Raw genomic sequence first — 19,873 nt, forward strand, 5'->3', positions numbered from 1 at the left:
CTTCTCCCGAAAAAGCCCTCCTAGAACACAGAAAGGGAAATATTAATTCTGCATCTCCCCTGCTTTCTCTGGCCACAGTACTTTACCCTCCTCAAATTTACCTGACTCTCACTTTCCCCTGGGCTTCTCTTACGCAGCAGAAATCGAAAAAAGCCCCTTGGAGGAAAACACACACAGTTAGTGTTACATGTCATTTTCCACCTCTCTCACAATGTGTTATCTCTGGTCTTATTAGGACTAAATGGGTACCTCAGTCCATAATCACAATGAGCAAAAATCACCACAGACCCGGGATCTTGAAATTCATTCCATGCCTGCTGGCCTTCCAGAAGTTCTCTGTGTCTGTCCAAAATGGACCCCCAGTGTCTCCGGGGAGACCACTGCATGTGGCTTAGCATGGAGTATAGGCAAGATTTTCAGCCCCGTTCACCTTTCCTGGCCCTTGGCCAAGTGCCCTCGTGCGGTGAAAACACTGCACAACGGCGCTGGGCAGAAACACGTTACTCTCTAGACGCGCTTCACACCAGTCCGCTTCGGACTTAGTCGCACATGCAGCATTTGCTGGGGGTGTGAGTGTGGGAAGAAGGTGCTTTTATTTTCCTGGCTGCTCTATACTATAAGTTGAATCACACCAAGTAAACACGTGAACCCAACAAGCAAAGTTATCTATAGCTCTCTGACTTTCACACTGCAGGGTGTCACTGAGGTGTCAGTGAATTGTGGAATCAGTTTAAAGGCCATGACCAGCAGGGAAACACAAAATACTGTTTTTGAATACAAACAGAATAGGAAAAAAAATCTGAGTGCACAGTAAGTTTGTTTCAGAAACTACTTTTTTCCATATAATATGTATCTACTGAATTGTGACATAAAACCTAGCTCACAAAACAAACAAACAAACAAACAAAAAAAAAAACCTAGCTCACCGCTGAAGCACAGTGGGATCAGTAGAGAAGACCTCAGTGGAAAGGGACCATCTTCTTTTTCATAATCACTAGCAGTATGACCATGGGGCAAGATATTTTCCCTTTCTCTTTCTCCAGTTCCTTATTCTAAAAGGATGAGACAAACTAGTCTAAAGTTTCTCCCGGTTAAAATTCTATGAGGTTTGGATAAAGGGAATAGAGAGTAGGGGCCTGAAAAGCAGTAGGATGAGACGGGAAGTTTTCTTGCCACCTTACAGAAGGGACTCACACGTTCTACCTTTCGTCAGCTTTGAGTGAGGCCAGCCCCTAAATCCCCAACCATGTGGCCCTCCCGACCCCAGAGCCTCCTAGAAGGCCTCTGGTCTGGCCTGATGCCTAGGAACCAGGCATCAGGCCAGCAGGAACAGGTACAACCAAAACCCCTCCCCGTCCACGCTCTTTCCTTAAAGGACTAGTGAAAGCAGATGAATCTGTGCCAGTCCTGTTCTAACTCAGCTTGGGCTGGGGAGCTAATTCTGCTGATAGATAAATTAGGGTAAACCATTAGGGTAATTAAACATTCTTCCTGTCTTTGGTGAGGAAATGGAAACAGATGAGTTCTCTAAGTTCTCCTCTAGTTGTAAAATTCTGCTTTCAAAGACCAATATTTACCTTCTGCTTCTTCTTTTATCCTCCTCATTTGCAATTCTATGAGAATAAATCTGTTTTGAAAGAAAATATGATCATGATTAGCCATTACAACTATTTCCAAATCCTTATTCATTCCTTTTTACTTTAAATCTTGTCTACCCAGTGAGATGATAACTTTTTTAAGGAAAGGAATTCTACCCTGTTTAAAATTCCTGTGACTCTTCCACAGTACCTAACTTAGGGTCTTGCATGCAGCCAGCGATATATTTTATTGACTGTTTTAGATAACATTCAACAGATAATTCCTAATAAAAACTCTTAGAAGTAGGAAAAGAAAATAAAAGTATCTAGCAGAAACCTAAGCTTTGTTTTTGTTTTTTTGTTTGTTTTTGTGGTACGCAGGCCTCTCACTGTTGTGGCCTCTCCCGTTGCGGAGCACAGGCTCCGGACACGCAGGCTCAGCGGCCATGGCTCACGGGCCCAGCCGCTCTGCGGCATGTGGGATCCTCCCGGACCGGGGCACGAACCCGCGTCCCCTGCATCGGCAGCTGGACTCTCAACCACTGCGCCACCAGGGAAGCCCCTAAGCTTTGTTTTAAAGTCAAGAACAAGAGTAGGATGCCCATGATCACTGCTACTATTGATCATTGTGGAGGAGGTGTTAATCAGTACGATAAGAAAAACGAAGTATTGGAAAGGAAGAGACAAACATATTTGCATATGAAATGAGGGACCTAAAAAGACCAAGAGAATCAACCGAAATTTTATTGGAAGTAACATGAGTAAGATGGCTCCGTACAAAATCAACAGATCAACATATAAGCCTCAATAGCTTTCCCATATAACACAAATAACTAACTAAAAAACAGAAGAAACATCCCACTTACTATATCCATAAAAATGCATAAAGTACCTAGGAATAAACTTAACCAAAAATTTGTAAGACCTATGCGATGAAAATATTAAAACTTTTCTGAAGGACATGAAGAAGTACTTACATGGCATGAGATACCATCCTCCTAGAATGTTGTCAAGAGGTCAGTTCTCCTCAAATTAACCTACAAATTCAATGCAATCCATTTATATCCAAAATAATTTTAAAATAAAACCTAGCCACCTGACACTTGGTAGGGAATATATGTAAGAATAGTTATGAAATGTATGCAAAAGAAGGTCAAAGAGTAGGACCTTGCCCTACCAGATATAAAATATGTTACAGAGCAACTAGAATTAAGCAGTGTGATATTGGTACTGGTACAGGACAAGATAACTGGATCACAGAATAGAGTCCAGATGAAGAGAGTATATTAGACCAGGGAAGAAAGAATAAACCATTCAGTGAAAGATTTGAAAACAACTAGATTTTCATGTAGGGGGAAAAAGTTAGATCCCCTACCTCAACCACACTAAAAAAGAAATACAACAAATTCTAGACAGATTATAAAAGTACTTGAAGAAAATATTAGAGATGATTTTTACGTCATGAGGTGACAAAGGCCTCGCTAACAAAACCCACCCCACATGAGCCATGAGGAGAGGACGAGCAGATATGGTGGCAGACTGTCAACACACCTCCTACTCTTCACAGCCCTTGCCCCCCTTTCCCCTGGACTGTTTGTCTTCTTCTTGTTGACTCATGAAACTCTTGGGAGTTCCCTGGTGGACCAGTGGTTAGGGCTTGGCGTTTTCACTGCTGTGGCCCGAGGTTCAATCCCTGGTCAGGGAACTAAGATCCCGCAAGCTGCACAGCATGGCCAAATCTCGCCACCCCCAAACAAACAAACAAAAAACAACTCTTCATAGTAAAGAAATACTGGCTTTCAGTGAATTTCAGGGTTTCGAATCTTTCCAGTGTTTTTGTCTCCAAGGAGACACGACAAAAGAGTGGAGTAGGGAGCACAAGCTTTGCAGTCGGGTGAAACTGGCTTCTGCTTTTGGTTTGGCCACTGGGCCCTCACACTGATCTCCTTCACCTATGAAGGAGGGATAGTAATATCAGCCTCACAGGACTGTGGGCATTAAATCAGACAATATATGGAAAACTCTTCATCTTACGCTTGGCATGAATCAGTGCTAAGCTGGTGTCACAGACAAGATGGTGGAATGTATCAAAGGCTCTGCTTGTGGCATCAGGCTCTGAAGGCTCTTTTGCACCATAAGATTATAAAAATATTGCTCTTATTTTCTTCTAATACCTTTATGTGGTCTTTTTCACATTTATGGAAATATGTTTATTTAAGATGAAAAATGGGGATCTGCTATTATTGACCCCCCAAAGAGTTAGGCAGCTATTCTATCACCACTTATTCATTTTCTTCCACTGATTGGAATATTGAAACATGACATTTCAAAAGTCTTAACAACACATGGGTCTATTGCTGGACTCTATGCTACTTCAAATAAATATTCGGCTGCATTATTCCTCACTGTGGAATTGACATAATGCCTCATCTCTCTTCCGTTGAACACCATTATTGTCTACCATAGGAAGAACACTGCATGGCCCCTGTCCTCAAAAAGCTTATCACATAAGTGGGGAGAGGAAATAACGGTTAGGACTCCTCGCTTTCACTGCCGAGGGTACAGGTTCAATTCCTACTTGGGGAACGAAGATCCCGCAGGCCAAAACAAAACAAATGTAAGGTTAAACTACCTAGAAGTTAAAAACAATAAGAAGGGGACTTTCCAGAAATTCTAAAAAAGCAAAAGGCCATACGCCACCTGGCGATATAGAGGGTACAGTCTGGGCAATGGCCAATGAATAGCAAGCTGACCCCCTGCCAGTCCCCAGCCTCCTGGCTCAGAAATCATACTCTTCCTCACCAAGAGAGAACTCACGTCTTCCTGTTGTGGTGGTCGCACTTTATCAATATCACAGGATTGATCAAAAATCAGAATGCCAAATTATTACTTGACAATGAGAAATACATCTCTTCTACACACAGGGCATCCATGTCTACACAATGAGAGAATTACCTTCTGTGGAGACAGGCCTCCGTGGCACACTAAAGCACAATCACACAATCGAAGGCTACTTGGTGAGGACAGAATTAGAAAAGGAATCAGCTGAATCCAGAATTTAATGGGAAGGCTTGAGGTAGCTGGATCCGTCCATCTCCTCAACAGGCGCAGCCTGGCTAGGGGGCCTGACTCTTCAGTTATGCTGCCTAAGGTGCCATCTCTACTCTCGGGCAATGTGAGGATGGGCACTGCCCATGTTGGTCTCTCCTCACCTTTTCTATGCTTTCACTACTGACCAACCCTCCTGCAGATAGACACATTTCTCGTTAGAAGTTAGTACATCATGTCAGGTTGTATTCAAGTCTGATAGGCCCGCAAGCCATTGGTCCTTACGCACCTCTGCTCAGCTCCATGATGTGCTAACTTTGGTGTTTCTGTCTTGGGGGGCTGCCTTTTAAAAAACTGCTTACCACTTTTGTGAGTTCTGAGGGGAGGGACCGCTTTGCTATGGCCCCTAAGAAATGGTGACAAACCTCACAGGACTAGGATCAGGAGGGCTGCAGTATTCAGGGAAGGCTTTACGAAGAAAGATATCTGAACTTGAGTTGGCTTTTCAGAGGTTCATAGGACTTCCACAGGCAAAGCAAAATAAAGGAATTTTAGATGGGCAAAGGCACAGACAAAAGTAGGAATGGGTATGGTGTAACGAGCGTATAGTGAGGAGCTGCTTTGGCTGGAATGGAGGGAGGCCATTACAAGAGAAAAGGTAAATAAAGTAGGTTGGATTCGTAGGGCAGAATCAAGATTGTCAGCTTATTAAAACCACTCTTTTCATGTTAGCAACTGCCTGTGGGGAAAAGTAATAAACCATTGTGTAACTGAACAAAAGGTAAACAGGCTACCTCCAGGAATAGGCTACTATAAATATGACATACTTTAGGGTAGCCTGCTGCAGGATTTTACTTGCAGTGGTTTAATGGAACCTATCTACACAATTCCTAATACACCGGAGAAGAAAGATGCTAAGTAAACCTAAGGAATTGAAAAGATCACACTTTTGTCATCTAGGCATGTCCTTTTACCTCTCCCAGGGTGACTGATAGCTCCATGACTTTGGAGATCGTATATCTCCCATCATTTCAGCCAACAAAGGAAAGAAATCAAAAGTAGAATGAGAGTGACTGGTGAGTACATCAAATCAGCGTCGGTTTTTGAGTTGAAGGAATTTTACTATCATGTCAACTCTGGCCTTCCTATAAACTTAATTTGTCAAAATAGTCCAATGGCTTGTTATCATGGATCCAATTCCATAGAGATTTCCTGGGAGTGGAGTTCCTTTAAAAATCCTGTGGGGACTTCCCTGGTGGCGCAGTGATTAAGAATCCGCCTGCCAGTGCAGGGGACACGGGTTCGATCCTTGGTCTGGGAAGGTCCCACATGCTGCGGAGCAACTAAGTCCGTGCGCCACAACTCCTGAGCCTACGCACCAAGAGCCCGTACTCCACAACAAGAGAAGCCACCTCAGTGAGAAGCCCATGCACCGCAATGAAGCCCCAACGCGGCCCAAAAAAAAAAAACCAAAAACACACAAAAAATCCTAGGAATATACTTTTCAGTAAAAGAACAAAGTGTATGTCAGTCCTTATGACTAAAGAGAAGAATCAAGTACTAGTAGGTGGAAAGGTGGATTTGATTCTCAGTTTGTGGGTTCTGAATCTGAATTAATTATTTTCCTTACCTCAATGAGACAGAGAATTGTAACCCAAATCGTCACTACTACAGATATGGATATTGCCAAGATGAGTCTGTTGTTATAGCCATATGCTGGAACTTCTTTTGTGAGCTAAAAAAATAAATAACTTTTTAAAAACAAGGAGATAGAAGGGATGAAAATTTACTATTCTTAAAGCTATTCTAAACGCTAGCTAACTATTCTTAAACTACTATAAAACCCAATACTTTCAGGCGAGTTGCTTCTATAAGAACACACCAAATTTAACGTTCTTAATCTTATCATTAGCATTTTCTTCTAAAATTTATTTACCTACACCTTATTTATCTTGTGTTATGCCTTTTCTCATCTTTCCTAGGAAGAGTGGCACACTGAATAAATGAGCAAAGTGGGAGATCACTGTCTTAGCCCGTTTCATGGCTGAAGATAAGATACAGACTAGGAGCCCGTGGCATTCCTGCTTGGGCACATTAATGGCGTGTCCTAAACTGAGTAAAAGTCCAGGTCCCATGTGTCAGGGGTTATCCTCACCTCACTTGACTCCTGCCCTTTCTGCTCACTCTGGGCTTCTGTGCGCTCACTGATATAGTTGTCAGCTTTCCACTGGTCCGTATCCCACTCCGCTTTGGACACATTTGCTTCTTGCTGCTTGCTGAGAAGCTTCATCAGGAGGCCTGTTCTAGAGATGAGGTTGGCACAGGCCAGCTGCACGTGGGTCTCTGAGCAGTTCATTTTTAAAGTCTGGATAACATGAGAAATGAGCCTTCGCACGTCATTGTTGGGGATGAGGGACCGTAGCTGCTGGTTTAGCTGAGTTTCAACTTGATCACCCGGGGATGTGAGCCCTGGGAAAGCGAAGCCTGCGGCCTTAGAGGATAATTCAGTGCCCGTGTTGTGGTCCTCCCATCGTGTTTGGTTGGTGTGTTGAACAGTCGGCATACTGCTGTCTGCAGCAACAGTAGAATGTGCAGGGGACACGCTCCTATGGGTAGTGTTTCCAGGGCCGGTTCCTCCTGGCAGAGTGGAGCTTCCTGTAGAAATAATTTCTTCAGAAACATTGTGTGCAGTATTGTTTTCTGAAGTAGTGTTTTCTGTAGAAGGGTCTGAAAGAGAAAATAATTCTGGAAAAGGCTTTTCCTGAGAAGTCACTTCTCCTGAAGATGAAAGAGCCTCTCGTGGAGGGGAATTTATGAGACTCCTCAGTACAGAGAACGGAGGGCTTACAAGCGTCATTCTATTGAGTGAACTTTTCTTTCTGAACTTTCGACTCCTTTTGCCTTTGGGTTTTCTGTGGACCCGATGAGACCTAATTTTATGGAAGATGTATTTTTTTCCAGTATGTGAGATTAGTTCGAAGTCCTTAATATTTCTAATTCTAGCCTTCGCATCCTCTAAAACATGAATAGTGTTGGATGAGTCTTTTGATCTGCTTTTAACGTCAGATGGGGATTTTGGAGGGATGGAGGCAGAAGGCCTGCCCTTGAAGTACTGTTTCCGGGAAGAGGAGCCTGCTGCCTTGTGTTCTTTTATGAATGAAGACTCTGCATTGGAGGACTTTCCCACCAGCTTCCTGGGCCTCTGCACCATGAGAAGCTGTTTCAGCTTTCTTGGGGATGGCCTCCTGAGCCTTCTTTCTTCGGCAGTGTTCGCCTCTGATGGCTGGGCATTCTGTTTCCCCCTGACGCTCCCATCTCCCACTGCTTTGAGGTGCATTTTCTGTACGCCCCTTGGGCCCTTGAGGACCCTGTCCACTCTCGGCAGCCTTTCCTCTGTACTCTCAGTGTTTGCTAGGCTGTCTTTCTGTGGTTGGGCAGTTTGCAATTTCTTTTGAAAGATGTAGCGTTTAAACGTGGCACTTGAAATGTTGGAACGCGTACGCGTGGCAGGTTTTTCTTCCTTTCTAACCTCATCAATTTTTTCTTGAGTTTCTGCAGCTAACAAATTTTCCGCAAAATGGAGTTTCCTCAATTTGTTTTTATTAGTTGAAGTGTTGGGTACAGGTGTAACAGAAGGGCTCCTTGAACTGTTTTTCAAAAGGCCCTGCGGCATATCTCCATCTTTTGTATTCGAAAACAGAAGCTGAATGAATGGTAATAATGTTGCTTCCACATCTCCGAGATTTCCCTCTGAGGTATAAGGCAGTATGTCATTTAGTGTACTGATAATATCACTTTTATTCTTAAAGTCCAGCTGCTCATTCATGAAGCCTGACAAGCTGACAGCACTTTTATCTGACGACGCCCTCTCTGACTCAACAGTCAGTTCGGTGCTGTTGTTCTTTTTCCGGGCTTGTAACACCTTCATCAACGATCCTTCTGCATTCCGTATAGATGTTTCTTCATCTGTCAAAAAAGAAGGGACTGTTTTGATCATTGAACACTGATGGGACAGCTTTTTGTCAGTCCACAGCCAAATAAATTAGGAATCAGTCAAAGTTTGAGTGCCACTGAGGAGTAAAAGGAACCCACACTTAAGCCTATGACTGGCAACAACAAAATGTGAAAAAGATATCTCTTGAAAAAGTGGCTATCTACTCAGAAAATTCTGTAGCGTGAAATATAGTAACTATGTTCAGCATTACTCCACTGGCTCCCAGGGGCCAGTACTCAAGGAAAGGCAAGGCTGGAAGACAAATATTCCCCTACTCAGCTGGACTCTCTGCAGATCTACTGTGACTCCTCACATTCATATACCCCATCCTGTCCTGCCTCAGGGGCAGAGGAGGGTGAGGCTTCCTCTCTCCACCCCCTCAGTGTGCTTGTGTTCTTGCTGCTATCACAGATGTCCACGACAACAACCGCCGCTAACAGGTCGTCATCTGTACATGTCCTTCTCCACCCACCCACCGAGTCCTTTGCTCAGTCCCTGCTTCCATATATCCCAGCGCCCATAACACAAGGATCTATACAGAAAAAACACTATGCCCACCCTGGCTCTTTGCTAAAATTTGGGCAGGGATCTGGGGTATAAATTAAGAGATTTGCCAGATTATATGCCAATGTGGAATGTTCAACAAATCAATGGAATAATACTTGAGGTCTTCAACTGCAGAAGGGAACAAGCAACTTCTGTCAGGTGGCTCCTTTGCTTTCATTTCATTTTACTTCTAATATTTCCAGCTTTACTTGGGGAACCATCCAAAGCTTCTGACTGTGTGAAGGTAATGTGTACCATTGTGTAGCTGGGCTTCTCTTTCAAAAGGATTAAAAGTAGTTTTGGTGAGGGTCAAAGGAGGAGGGGAGGGTCATGAGAAAGGAGGAGCATGGGCTTGCAGAGAGCCCCAAACTGGGGACAGGAGATCGGGGCACTAGGGTCATAGCACTTAACACCTCTGATCTTGTTTTTTCTCACCTGTAAAAGGAGATTAAAAATGCCTTTTCTGCCCACATCTGGGGGAGAAGGGAGTAATATAATTAGTAAAACAGTTGTCTAGGGGAGTTCCCTGGTGGTCTGGTGGTTAGGACCCGGCACTTTCCCTGCTGTGGCCCAGGTTCAATCCCTGGTTTGGGAACTAAGATCACACAAGCTGTGTGGCACGGCCAGGAAAAAAAAAAACCATGTTGAAAAATCAGCAATATTGTCTTTATATAAGGTGCAAAGTGTTATTTGTATGATGTGCTCTAGATCACTGAAAGAGACTCGCATTCAAGCTACCTGGGCATGAAAATACATTTTGGAAGCCATCAAGTTAGTGCCAATAAATCTAATATATAGAAAAATAGTTGAAACCCCCTGAGTGTTTTGTGGATAGAAAAGCTTGAGATTCAGAGCAAGCTCAGAGCTAGACAGTCTAAGAATAAACTAGCTCTCCCATCCATTAGAAGGGCTAGGTAGCAGCTTCTGGTTATGGAACCAGAAAATCTCAGGCTCCAAATAGGACATAAAACAGCATCACTTGTACTCTTTATAAAATTGCAGAAACACACAAAATAAACAAAAATATATTTACACCTCTCCTATGAGACAAAGAGTACCTGAGACTTAATGTATATAAAATCAGTTTACAAAATGTGATGCGCTATATGAATAAGTTCTCATTTGCAGAGAGCACAGTATACGATATGTGGTCATTAATGTGAATTCCCTTCCCCCTTCCATCCCTTTCTCTTGTTCCTTTATGTATGCGGATCAGTTACATTATTAAGCTAACAATGTACCTGAGCTATTATTAGCTTAATAATGTAACCAAGAATCTGATTTTTAGCAAAGGGGTAGTTCTTAGAAACTTAGGGATCTGGAACTCTGAATGAATGAATTAAAACAATGCAATTACACCACTAATTTTAAAATTTATCATCATTGATTAAAAATAAACATTAAAAAATTAAATTAAAAATGTATTACCCCACAATTGAGACTCACCACAAGGTGTCACGTCTGTCAGGCATTCACTGTCACAACGCAGCTTGACTGTCTTACAGGCAACCTCAATAGTATTTTTAAATTGGCAGAGGCAGCAGCCCATACGGCTAGGTAAGATCCTATAAATGGAAACACTGGTCATTAAATGTGTGATAAAAGAGTTACTTGAGTAGGTAGAAGGGGTAGACCAAGGCCCCCACAGACCAGTGCAAAAAGGAGTTCTTGGGGCTCATGGGCTGGAGAACAGGATAGGGGCCGGTTGGCCAATTGCTGCTCTTGACTGTTGTAAATAAATATACAGAAGGAGAGAAGGAGAGAGGTGCCCAACAGAAGGATTAGGATGGCAGTAGGTATGGTATGTCTAGAAAAAAGGGAATAGGGATTAGAATTGGGTGATATTGATCTGTAATTTGATTCAGAAACATCTCCTTCCAACCCAAAAGCCTTTGGGTTGAGAGTACACAGGAAGAAGGCAGACTTTTAAGAAGAGTCTGAATAAGACCTCACCTTCTGGAGTCCCTTTCTCAGTTCCTATATGTCAGTAGTAAGATATTAGAAGTTATTTTAGGAATAAAAAAGCATCATTTGGTTAAACAATAACAGAGATCGCATTGGCCAAATCTAGACAAATGGAACATTCCAAAGAATAACATGATCATTATAATAAGGTATAACATAGTTAATTTAGAAAAAGCACAAGAGCTCATAATGATACTCAAAATGAAAAGTGGGGGAGCTCTTCTTTATAGAATAATGTCAGCTAATAAATGCAAAAGGAATGATAGATCAGGAAAGTGTCATTTTACAACTATCAATGTAATAATCGATTCAGACAAGGATTATCATTGATGCACAGATGGGTGAAGAGTTGTTTGAAAGTAGGGTCTCCACTGATCCCAAAGCATGGCACCTCATATTATTTATCAATTACCAAGGGGAAAAATAACTTCACAATGGAGAGATATGGAAGATACCACCTTAATCAAGTGATCAGACTTAGCACTGGGCCACCTGAAGTGATGAAGTATGAAGAATACATCACCGATATAGTATTCTTCCCCAAAATGTTTACCTTGAATCAAATGAGGAAACAGGCAAATCCAGATTGTGGGACAATTTACAAGACAACTGGCTTAGACTCTTCAAAAATGCCAATGTCATAAAAGACCAAAAAAAAAAATAGTAGGGAAATATTCTAGATTAAAGGAAACAAAGATATGACATGCAATGACTAATCTTTAATTGGACCCTGTATCAAAATAAAACAGACTTAAAGAATGTTATTGGCTACTGTCCAAGATGAAGTAACAAGGACCAATTTAACCTCCCATGTGAAACAATGAAAGCATCAGGCAGAACATATGAAACAACAGTTTTCAAGAAACTGGACCTCAGGCAATACAGTTCAGTGATCCCCAGGAGATGGAAAATGAATGAAGTGATACCTGTGATAGCCCTAACTTACTTCTCTGAGAGAGTTTCCAGGTCATGGTACGGGGAAGAGAAGTCCAGGCCGAGCCTGGTGTACGCCCTGACTGAGGAAATGGAGCTGAGAGTCTGGGAAAACCAAGGTAACTAGAGTTCACAAAGCAGAGTATCAGAGAGAAAAGAAGTGCACAGACAAAGAACTCTGGGGATATGCAGAGGGATCTCTTGAGAATTCAACACAGTATTGGTCAGTACATTTGTGTGAGGAATTACTTGATGCCAGGAAAAGAACCACAAGAAAGGATTAATAATAAGAATAACTGGATATCACACAGGGTTGTAGGAATAGTACCTCTTCCTACAAGTCAGACTGGAAAACCTCATGATACTCAGAAAGGACTTGTCTCAGTAGTTGCAAATAATGAGCTCCAGAGTAAAGGCTACTTGGACTCCTACCCAACGAATCTTAACAGCTAGACGTAAAAGAATAAAACTGTTTTGAGTAACTTAATTTCACACAAAACAAAGCCCAAGCATTTTACAGAATATAAATATATATAGCACACAATAAACTAAACTCACAACATCTGTTATCATATGAAAAATGGCCAAGCATGCAAAGAAGTAGGAAAATATGACCCATACTGAGGAGAAAAGGCAACCAATCAAAACTAACCCATAGTCTATGCAGATGTTAGAATTGGTAGAAAAGAACATTTAAAAAGGTGTTATACATGGGGCTCTCCTGAGCCTGCGCATCCGGAGTCTGTGGTCCGCCACAAGAAAGACCACAACAGTGAGCAGCCCGCGTACCACACACACACAAAAAAAGTTATTATACATGAAGAAAAGTTATTAGAACTGTATTTCAGTTGTTAAGAAACCCAGACTAAACACTGAAAATGTTAAGTAGAGGCATGGAAAATGTAAAACAGACCCAAATTGAGCTTCTAGAGATTAAAAACAATGTCTAAATGAAAAAGACATTGAATGAGGTTAATGGCAGATTAGACACTGCAGAAGAAAGGGTCAGTGAACATTAAGGCATAGTAATAGAAACTATCCAAAATGAAACAAAACGTGTAACAAAACAAAACAACAACAAAAATGAATAGAGCATCAGCAAATTGTGCCACAACGTCAAGTGGTCTAATACATGTGTACTCAGAGTCCATGAAGCAGTGGAGAAATACAAAAATTTGAAGAAATAATACCCCAAATTTTTCTACATTGGTAAACACTATAAACACACAAAGTCAAGAAGATCAATGAACTTTAAGCATAAGAAACATGGACAAAACGACACCAAGGCACAAAAAATAATCAAATTGCTCAAAACCAGCAATAAAGAGAAAAATTTAAAAGCAGCCAGAGGAAAAACCTATACACTACATACAGAGGAACAAAGATAACAATGACAGCAGAATTCTTGTTGGAAACAATGTAAACGAGAACTCAGTGGAATAACGTCTTTAAAGTAGTGAATTGAATTGTATCAAGCTAGAATTCTATACCCACATCTGTCAAAACAAAAGCAAAATAAAGACTATCTCAGACATACAAAAGCCGAAAGAATTCATTACTAGTAGACTTTCACTATAAGAAATGTTAAAAGAAGTATTTTTAAGCAGAAGTAAAATGACACCAGATTGGAATATGGATCTACACAAAAGATTAAGAATACTGGAATTGGGACTTCCCTGGTGGTGCAGTGATTAAGAATCTGCCTGCCAGTGCAGGGGACACGGGTTCAATCCCTGGTCAGGGAAGATCCCACATGCCGCAGAACAACTAAGCCCGTACGCCACAACTACTGAGCCTGCACTCTAGAGCCTGTGTGCCACAACTACTGAAGCCCACGCACCTAGAGACTGTGCTCTGCAACAAGAGAAGCCATCCAATGAGAAGCCGGTGCACCACAACGAAGGGTAGCCCCTGCTCGCCGCAACTACAGAAAGCCCAGGCAAAGCAAAAAAGACCCAACGCAGCAAAAAAATAACTTAAAAAAATACTTTAAAAAAATTTTTAAAGGATTTTAGTCAATCAATATATGTCTCTGACCAGAATGGAATTAAATTAGAAATTAAAAATGCTGAAAAAGCTCCAAATATTTGGAAACTAAACAACACACTTCTGAGTAACTTTGTGGTCAAAGAAGAAATCAAAAGGGAAATCAAAAACTATTTGGAACTCACTGAAACTGAAAACATATTATGTCAACATGTGGGATATGCTAATGCTGTACTCAGCTTCCTCAACTTCCACCTTAAACTGGAAAAACAAGAGCAAATTAATCACAGAGTAAGAGAAGAACACAATAAAGGTCAAAGTAGAAATAAATAAACTGCAAAATAGAAAAGTACTATAGATATTAAAAGGATAATAAGAGAATATTATAGAATACTTTATACCAATAAATTCAATATGAAATGGACAAATTCCTTGAAAGACATACACTAGTAAAGTTTATTCAAGAATAAAGATATTAAAGAAATTGGATATGCAGTTTAAAACCTTCCAACAAAGAAAGCTTCAAGTCCAGGTGGCTTAACTGATAAATTCTACTGAACATTTAAGGAATAAAATAATGCCAATTCTACACAAACTCTACCAGAAAGTTGAAGACAAGGGAATACTTCCCAACTTATTTATAAGGCCAACTTTCACTATACCAAGATTAGACAATGACATTACAAGAAAACTATAGACCAATATCTCTCATGAACTCAGAGGCAAAAATTCTTAACAAAATTTTAGCATATCAAATCCAATAATATATAAAAAGATGATACATCATGACCAAGTGGGGTTTATCTCAAGAATGAAAGGCTGCTTTAATATCTGAAAATCAACTTACCCAACTTAGTACACTAAAAAAGAAAAATCAGGACATCTCTGGTGGGGCAGTGGTTAAGAATCCACCTGCCGGTGCAGGGGACACGGGTTTGAACCCTGGTCTGGGAAGATCCCACATGCCATGGAGCAACTAAGCCTTTGCACCACAGCTACTGAGCCTGCGCTCTAGAGCCCGTGACCCACAACTACTGAGCCCATGTGCCACAACTAGTGAAGCCCGTGCACCTAGAGCCCGTGCTCTGCAACAAGAGAAGCCACGGCAATGAGAAGCCTGCATACTGCAACGAAGAGTAGTCCCTGCTCGCCACAACTAGAGAAAGCCTGTGTGCCACAAAGAAGACCCAATGCAGCCAAAAATAAGTAAACAAATTAAGAAAAGAAAAGAAGGGAAAAATCACATAGTCATTGCAATAGGTGCAGGAAAAGAATGAAAGAACCTAACATCCATTCCACATTAAAGAACAGCCCTCATTAGACTAGGAATGGAAGGAGACTTCCTCAACTTGATAAATGACTTCTACAAAATACCTAACATCATATTTAATGGCGAAGGACAAAGTACTTTCTCTCCAGGATCAGGACAAAGGCAAGGATGTCTGCTCTCATTACTTCTATTTGACATTGCACTGAAGGTTCTAGCCAGTGCAATAGGGCAACAAAAAGAAAAGAGATATTCAGAATGGAAACGAAGAAGTAAATCTATCTTCATTTGCAGATAACATGATTATGTAGAAAACCTGATAGAATCCACAAAAATACTACTGGAACTAATAAATGAGTTTATCAAGTTTGCAGGGTACACGATCAACATACAAAAAGATTAATTTGTATCAACAATCAGAGATCAAAGTTTTAAAATACTACTTATAATAGAATCAAGCAGATAAAATACTTAGAATAAATCTGACAAAAGGTGTAAAAGACTTGCACACTGAAAACTGTAAAATATTGCTGGGAGAAATTAAGGAAGACCTAAATAAATGGAGAGATATAAAGTATTCATGGATCAGAAGATTCAATATTGTTGAGCCATCAATTCTCCCCAAATCGATTTATAGATCAAAATCCCAGTAGGCTTTTCTATAGAAATTGACAAGCTAATTCTAAAATTCACATGGAAATAAAATTTAGAATAACTAAAACAACTTTGAAAAAGAACAAAGTTGAAGAACTAACAGTAACTGATTTCAAGGCTTATGAAGCTACACCTTCAAGACACTGTGATAGTAGTGTAAACATAGAGAAAAAGATCAAAGGAACAGAATAGAAAGTTCTGAGGAAGAGAGATGTGGAGAACTGACTTTCAGGTTCAAAAGTATTTAAGTGGAGAAACGATAGTCTTTTCAACAAATGATGCTGGAAAAATTGAATATCCAGGTGAAAAAGAAAATAAAAATGAACTTCCATCCAAACCATATACAGAAATGAACTCAAATTGGTTCAAAGATCTAAATGTAAAACATAAAACTATAAAACTTCTAGAACAAAACAGGTGAGGGCTTCCCTGGTGGCGCAGTGGTTTAGAGTCGGCCTACCGATGCAGGGGACACGGGTTCGTGCCCCGGTCCGGGAAGATCTCACATGCCGCAGAGCGGCTGGGCCCGTGAGCCATGGCCGCTGAGCCTGCGTGTCCGGAGCCTGTGCTCCGCGGCGGGAAAGGCCACAACAGTGAGAGGCCGGCGTACCGGAAAAAAAAAAAAAAAAAAACTGGTGAAAAATTTTATGACCCTGAGTTAGGCAAGATTTCTTAGATACAACACCAAAAGCATAATCCATAAAAGAATAAAATAGATAAATTAGACACCATCAAAATTAAGAATTTCTGCCCTGCAAAAGACACTCCTGAGAGAATGAAAAGATGAGTCACAGAATGGGAGAAAATACTTAGCAACTTACATATTGGATAAAGGACTAATTTCCAGAATATATAAAGAACTCTCAAAACTCGAGAAAAATACAGATAAAAGATTCAAAGATATACAGATGGAAAATAAGCATATGAAAAGATGTTTGACATGATTAATCATTAGGGATTCTACAGTGAGATACAACTACACACCTATTAAACTATGTAAAATTAAAAATACTGAGCATACCAAATGTTGGCTGCAATGTGAAGAAAATGCAGCTCTCATACACTGCTGGTAGAGACGTAAAATGATCTATAGCCCTCTATGGAAAATAGGTATTCTTTAAAAACTTAAACATACACTTACCAATGATCCAACCATTCTACTTGCAGTTATGTACCCAAGAGAAATGGAAGTATACATCCATACAAAGACTTGTACACAAATATTCATAGCAACTTTATCTGTAATAGACAAAGACTGAAACAACTCAAATGTCCATCAATGGTGAATAGATAAATGGTGGTACATCCATATAATGGAATACTATTCAGCAATAAACAGAAATGGATTACTGATATATGCAACAATATGGATGAAGATTAAAATAATCATGCTGAGCTAGAAGCCAGTTAGAAAAAAGTATACCCTGTATGATTCCATTTACACAAAATTCTAGAAAATGCAGACAGAAAGCAGATCCATTGTTGCATGGCAACTGGGAAGGGCAAGGAACGATGGGAAGGAAGAATTACAAAGAGACATTAAGAAACTTTCTGAGGTGATGGACATTTTGATTTTGGTGATGTCTTCATGGTGTGTAAGTATGTGTGTGTGTGAACACAGATTATTGTATGTCAGTTATACCTCAAAAAGCTGTTAAAAGAAATGATATTATATGAGAGAGACAATTGGGGAAATTTGAATAGCAAAGCTTTATTAAGTAATATTATTGTGTAGGAATTTAATTTATTTAGTACTCTGTGTGAACAGTATTGCCGTTACATAGGGAAATAATTTTTAATATCCAGAGAGGAGGGCATCTAGCTGACAAGACAGGGATCGCAATTGTGGCAGATGCCGTGGGAGGCTGAGGAAGATGAGGCTAGAGCAGTGACCAATGTGTGACGGCATGGTGAAGACAGTCATTGGTCAGCTGACCTGACAAAGACGGTTGGAACAGACTGCTAAATGCAGGGCCCTTTCCGCATACTAATCTCATGCAATCCCCTCAACTAGCCTTGGCATAGCAGAAAGTTTCTATTAGCTTCCCATATTGTAAGGGGGATGGCACAATTTAAGGTGCAGTAAGTTGTGTAATAAACTGTCACAAGAGGGTCCTACAGAAATAGTTTTTTAAACTGCAAAAAAAAATGAAACTTGACCCTTGCCTCACAACATATGTGAAAATTAACACAAAATGAATCATAGACCTAAATGTAACTATACAACTTCTGGAAGAAAACACAGGAGAAAATCTTTGTCATTATGGGTTAGACAATAGGGTCTCAGAGAAAGATTTCTTAGATAAGACACAAAAAAGCACAAACCATCGAAGAAAAATTGCTAAGGGACTTCCCTGGTGGTTAAGACTCCGAGTTCTCAATGCAGGGGGCCCGGGTTCGATCCCTGGCCAGGGAACTAGATCCCACATGCATGCCGCAACTAAGAGTTTGTATGCCACGACTAAGAAGACCATGAGCCACAACTAATGAGCCCATCTGCCGCAACTAAGACCCAGCACAACCAAATAAATTAAATAAATATGAAAAAAAATAAAAATTGCTAAATTAAGAGTTCATCAAAAATTTAACACTTCTAGTCTTCAGAGACACTTTAATATTATGAAGATAAGTCACAATCTGGGAGAAGATATTTACTAAACACATATTTGAGAGAAAGGACTTTTTCCATTGCTTTTTATATAAAGCACTCCTAAATCTCAATAACAATATCCAATTAAAAATGGATTTGAACAGACACTTCATTTAAAAATATATTTGCACACGAATAGACACTCAACATCATCAGCTATTACAGAAACGCAAAATGTGGCAAAAACCACGAGATGCAACTACACACCTACTAGAAAGGCTAAACTTTTTTTTTTTTTTTAAATATAAGAATCAGGTGAAGATGTGGAGCAACCGCAACTCTCATAGACTGCCCGTGGGGAAGCAAACTGGCACAGGCACTTTAGAAAACAGTTGAGCAGTTTCTTAAAAAGTTAAATATGCACTTAGCATATGATGAAGCTACCCCAAAGAAATGAAAACATATGCTCGCACAAAACATATGTTCAGACACACATGTGACTGTTTTCAGAGGCTTTGTTCATAATAGCCAAACAACGAGAAAAAACTCAACGTTCATCAAACGATGAATGCGTAAACAAACTGTGTATCCAGTCAACTAGAATACTGCTCAGCAATAAAAAGGAATGAACTACTGACAGGGGCAACAAAACAGATGAATCTCCAAAGAGACTGGCTAAGTGAAAGAAGCCAAAAATAGAAAGCTACATACCACATGATTTCATTTATAAAATATTCTGGAAAAGGCAACATTATACGACAAAAATCAGATTGGTGGTTGCCAGGGACTGATAGAGAGAGGAGGATGGATTGACTACAGAGGGACATGAGCGGTCTTTTGGGAGTGCAGAAGTTTTCTTTACCTCAAATGTGGTGGTGGCTACAGAACTATACGTTTGTCAAAACACATCACACTGTATATTTCAAAATAGTGAATTTTGTTAAATGAAAATTATACATAAATAAACCTGACTTAAGAAAATAATAAAACAAACCTAAAAAAACAATTGCGTGAAAATAAATATATGAAAAAACAACTTACAGTTTTTCCAATTCAAGGGTCATCATGAAGATGCTTTCAATTGTTGTAAGTGACACTTGTGTTGTTCCCATATCTCTGAAGGAGAAGCCCAAACATGCGTGATAGAAAACCCAAAGACAAAAGTTCTAAACTTAAAAAGATACTTAATATGTGATTACTTCAATGCTGCCTTCTTACTTGCCATAGATGATAATCCAAAACAGCTCTTATTGAAGAAATTTAAATTTGCATCATCAAATGAATGACCTTGGTGCTGAACAGCACAAACATTT

General features: G+C 40.2%; 1 protein-coding gene across 4 annotated transcripts in view; it reads right to left on the bottom strand.

Moving 5' to 3' along the window:
- The window catches only part of LOC111171276 (leucine-rich repeat-containing protein 37A2-like), a 52,781-nt gene that overhangs the window by 11,578 nt on the left and 21,330 nt on the right, over positions 1–19,873 (bottom strand). For 3 of the 4 annotated variants that reach the window (XM_089901354.1, XM_089901353.1, XM_089901352.1), the window contains 5 exons: positions 19,602–19,676; positions 10,612–10,730; positions 6,781–8,591; positions 6,256–6,360; positions 1,578–1,627 (listed from right to left, as the gene is read on the bottom strand). In XM_089901354.1, the coding sequence (XP_089757480.1) occupies positions 1,578–1,627; positions 6,256–6,360; positions 6,781–8,591; positions 10,612–10,730; positions 19,602–19,676 (2,160 nt within the window). Of the gene's footprint in view, positions 1–926; positions 1,628–6,255; positions 6,361–6,780; positions 8,592–10,611; positions 10,731–19,601; positions 19,677–19,873 lie in introns of all 4 variants that reach the window. The other variant, XR_016389015.1, reaches the window with a different exon arrangement.

The sequence above is a fragment of the Delphinapterus leucas genome, chromosome 19 (genome assembly GCF_059928025.1).
Source record: "Delphinapterus leucas isolate spDelLeu-1000000601 "Yukka" chromosome 19, BTC_Dleu_Yukka2, whole genome shotgun sequence".
NCBI classification, from domain to species: Eukaryota; Metazoa; Chordata; class Mammalia; order Artiodactyla; family Monodontidae; genus Delphinapterus; species Delphinapterus leucas.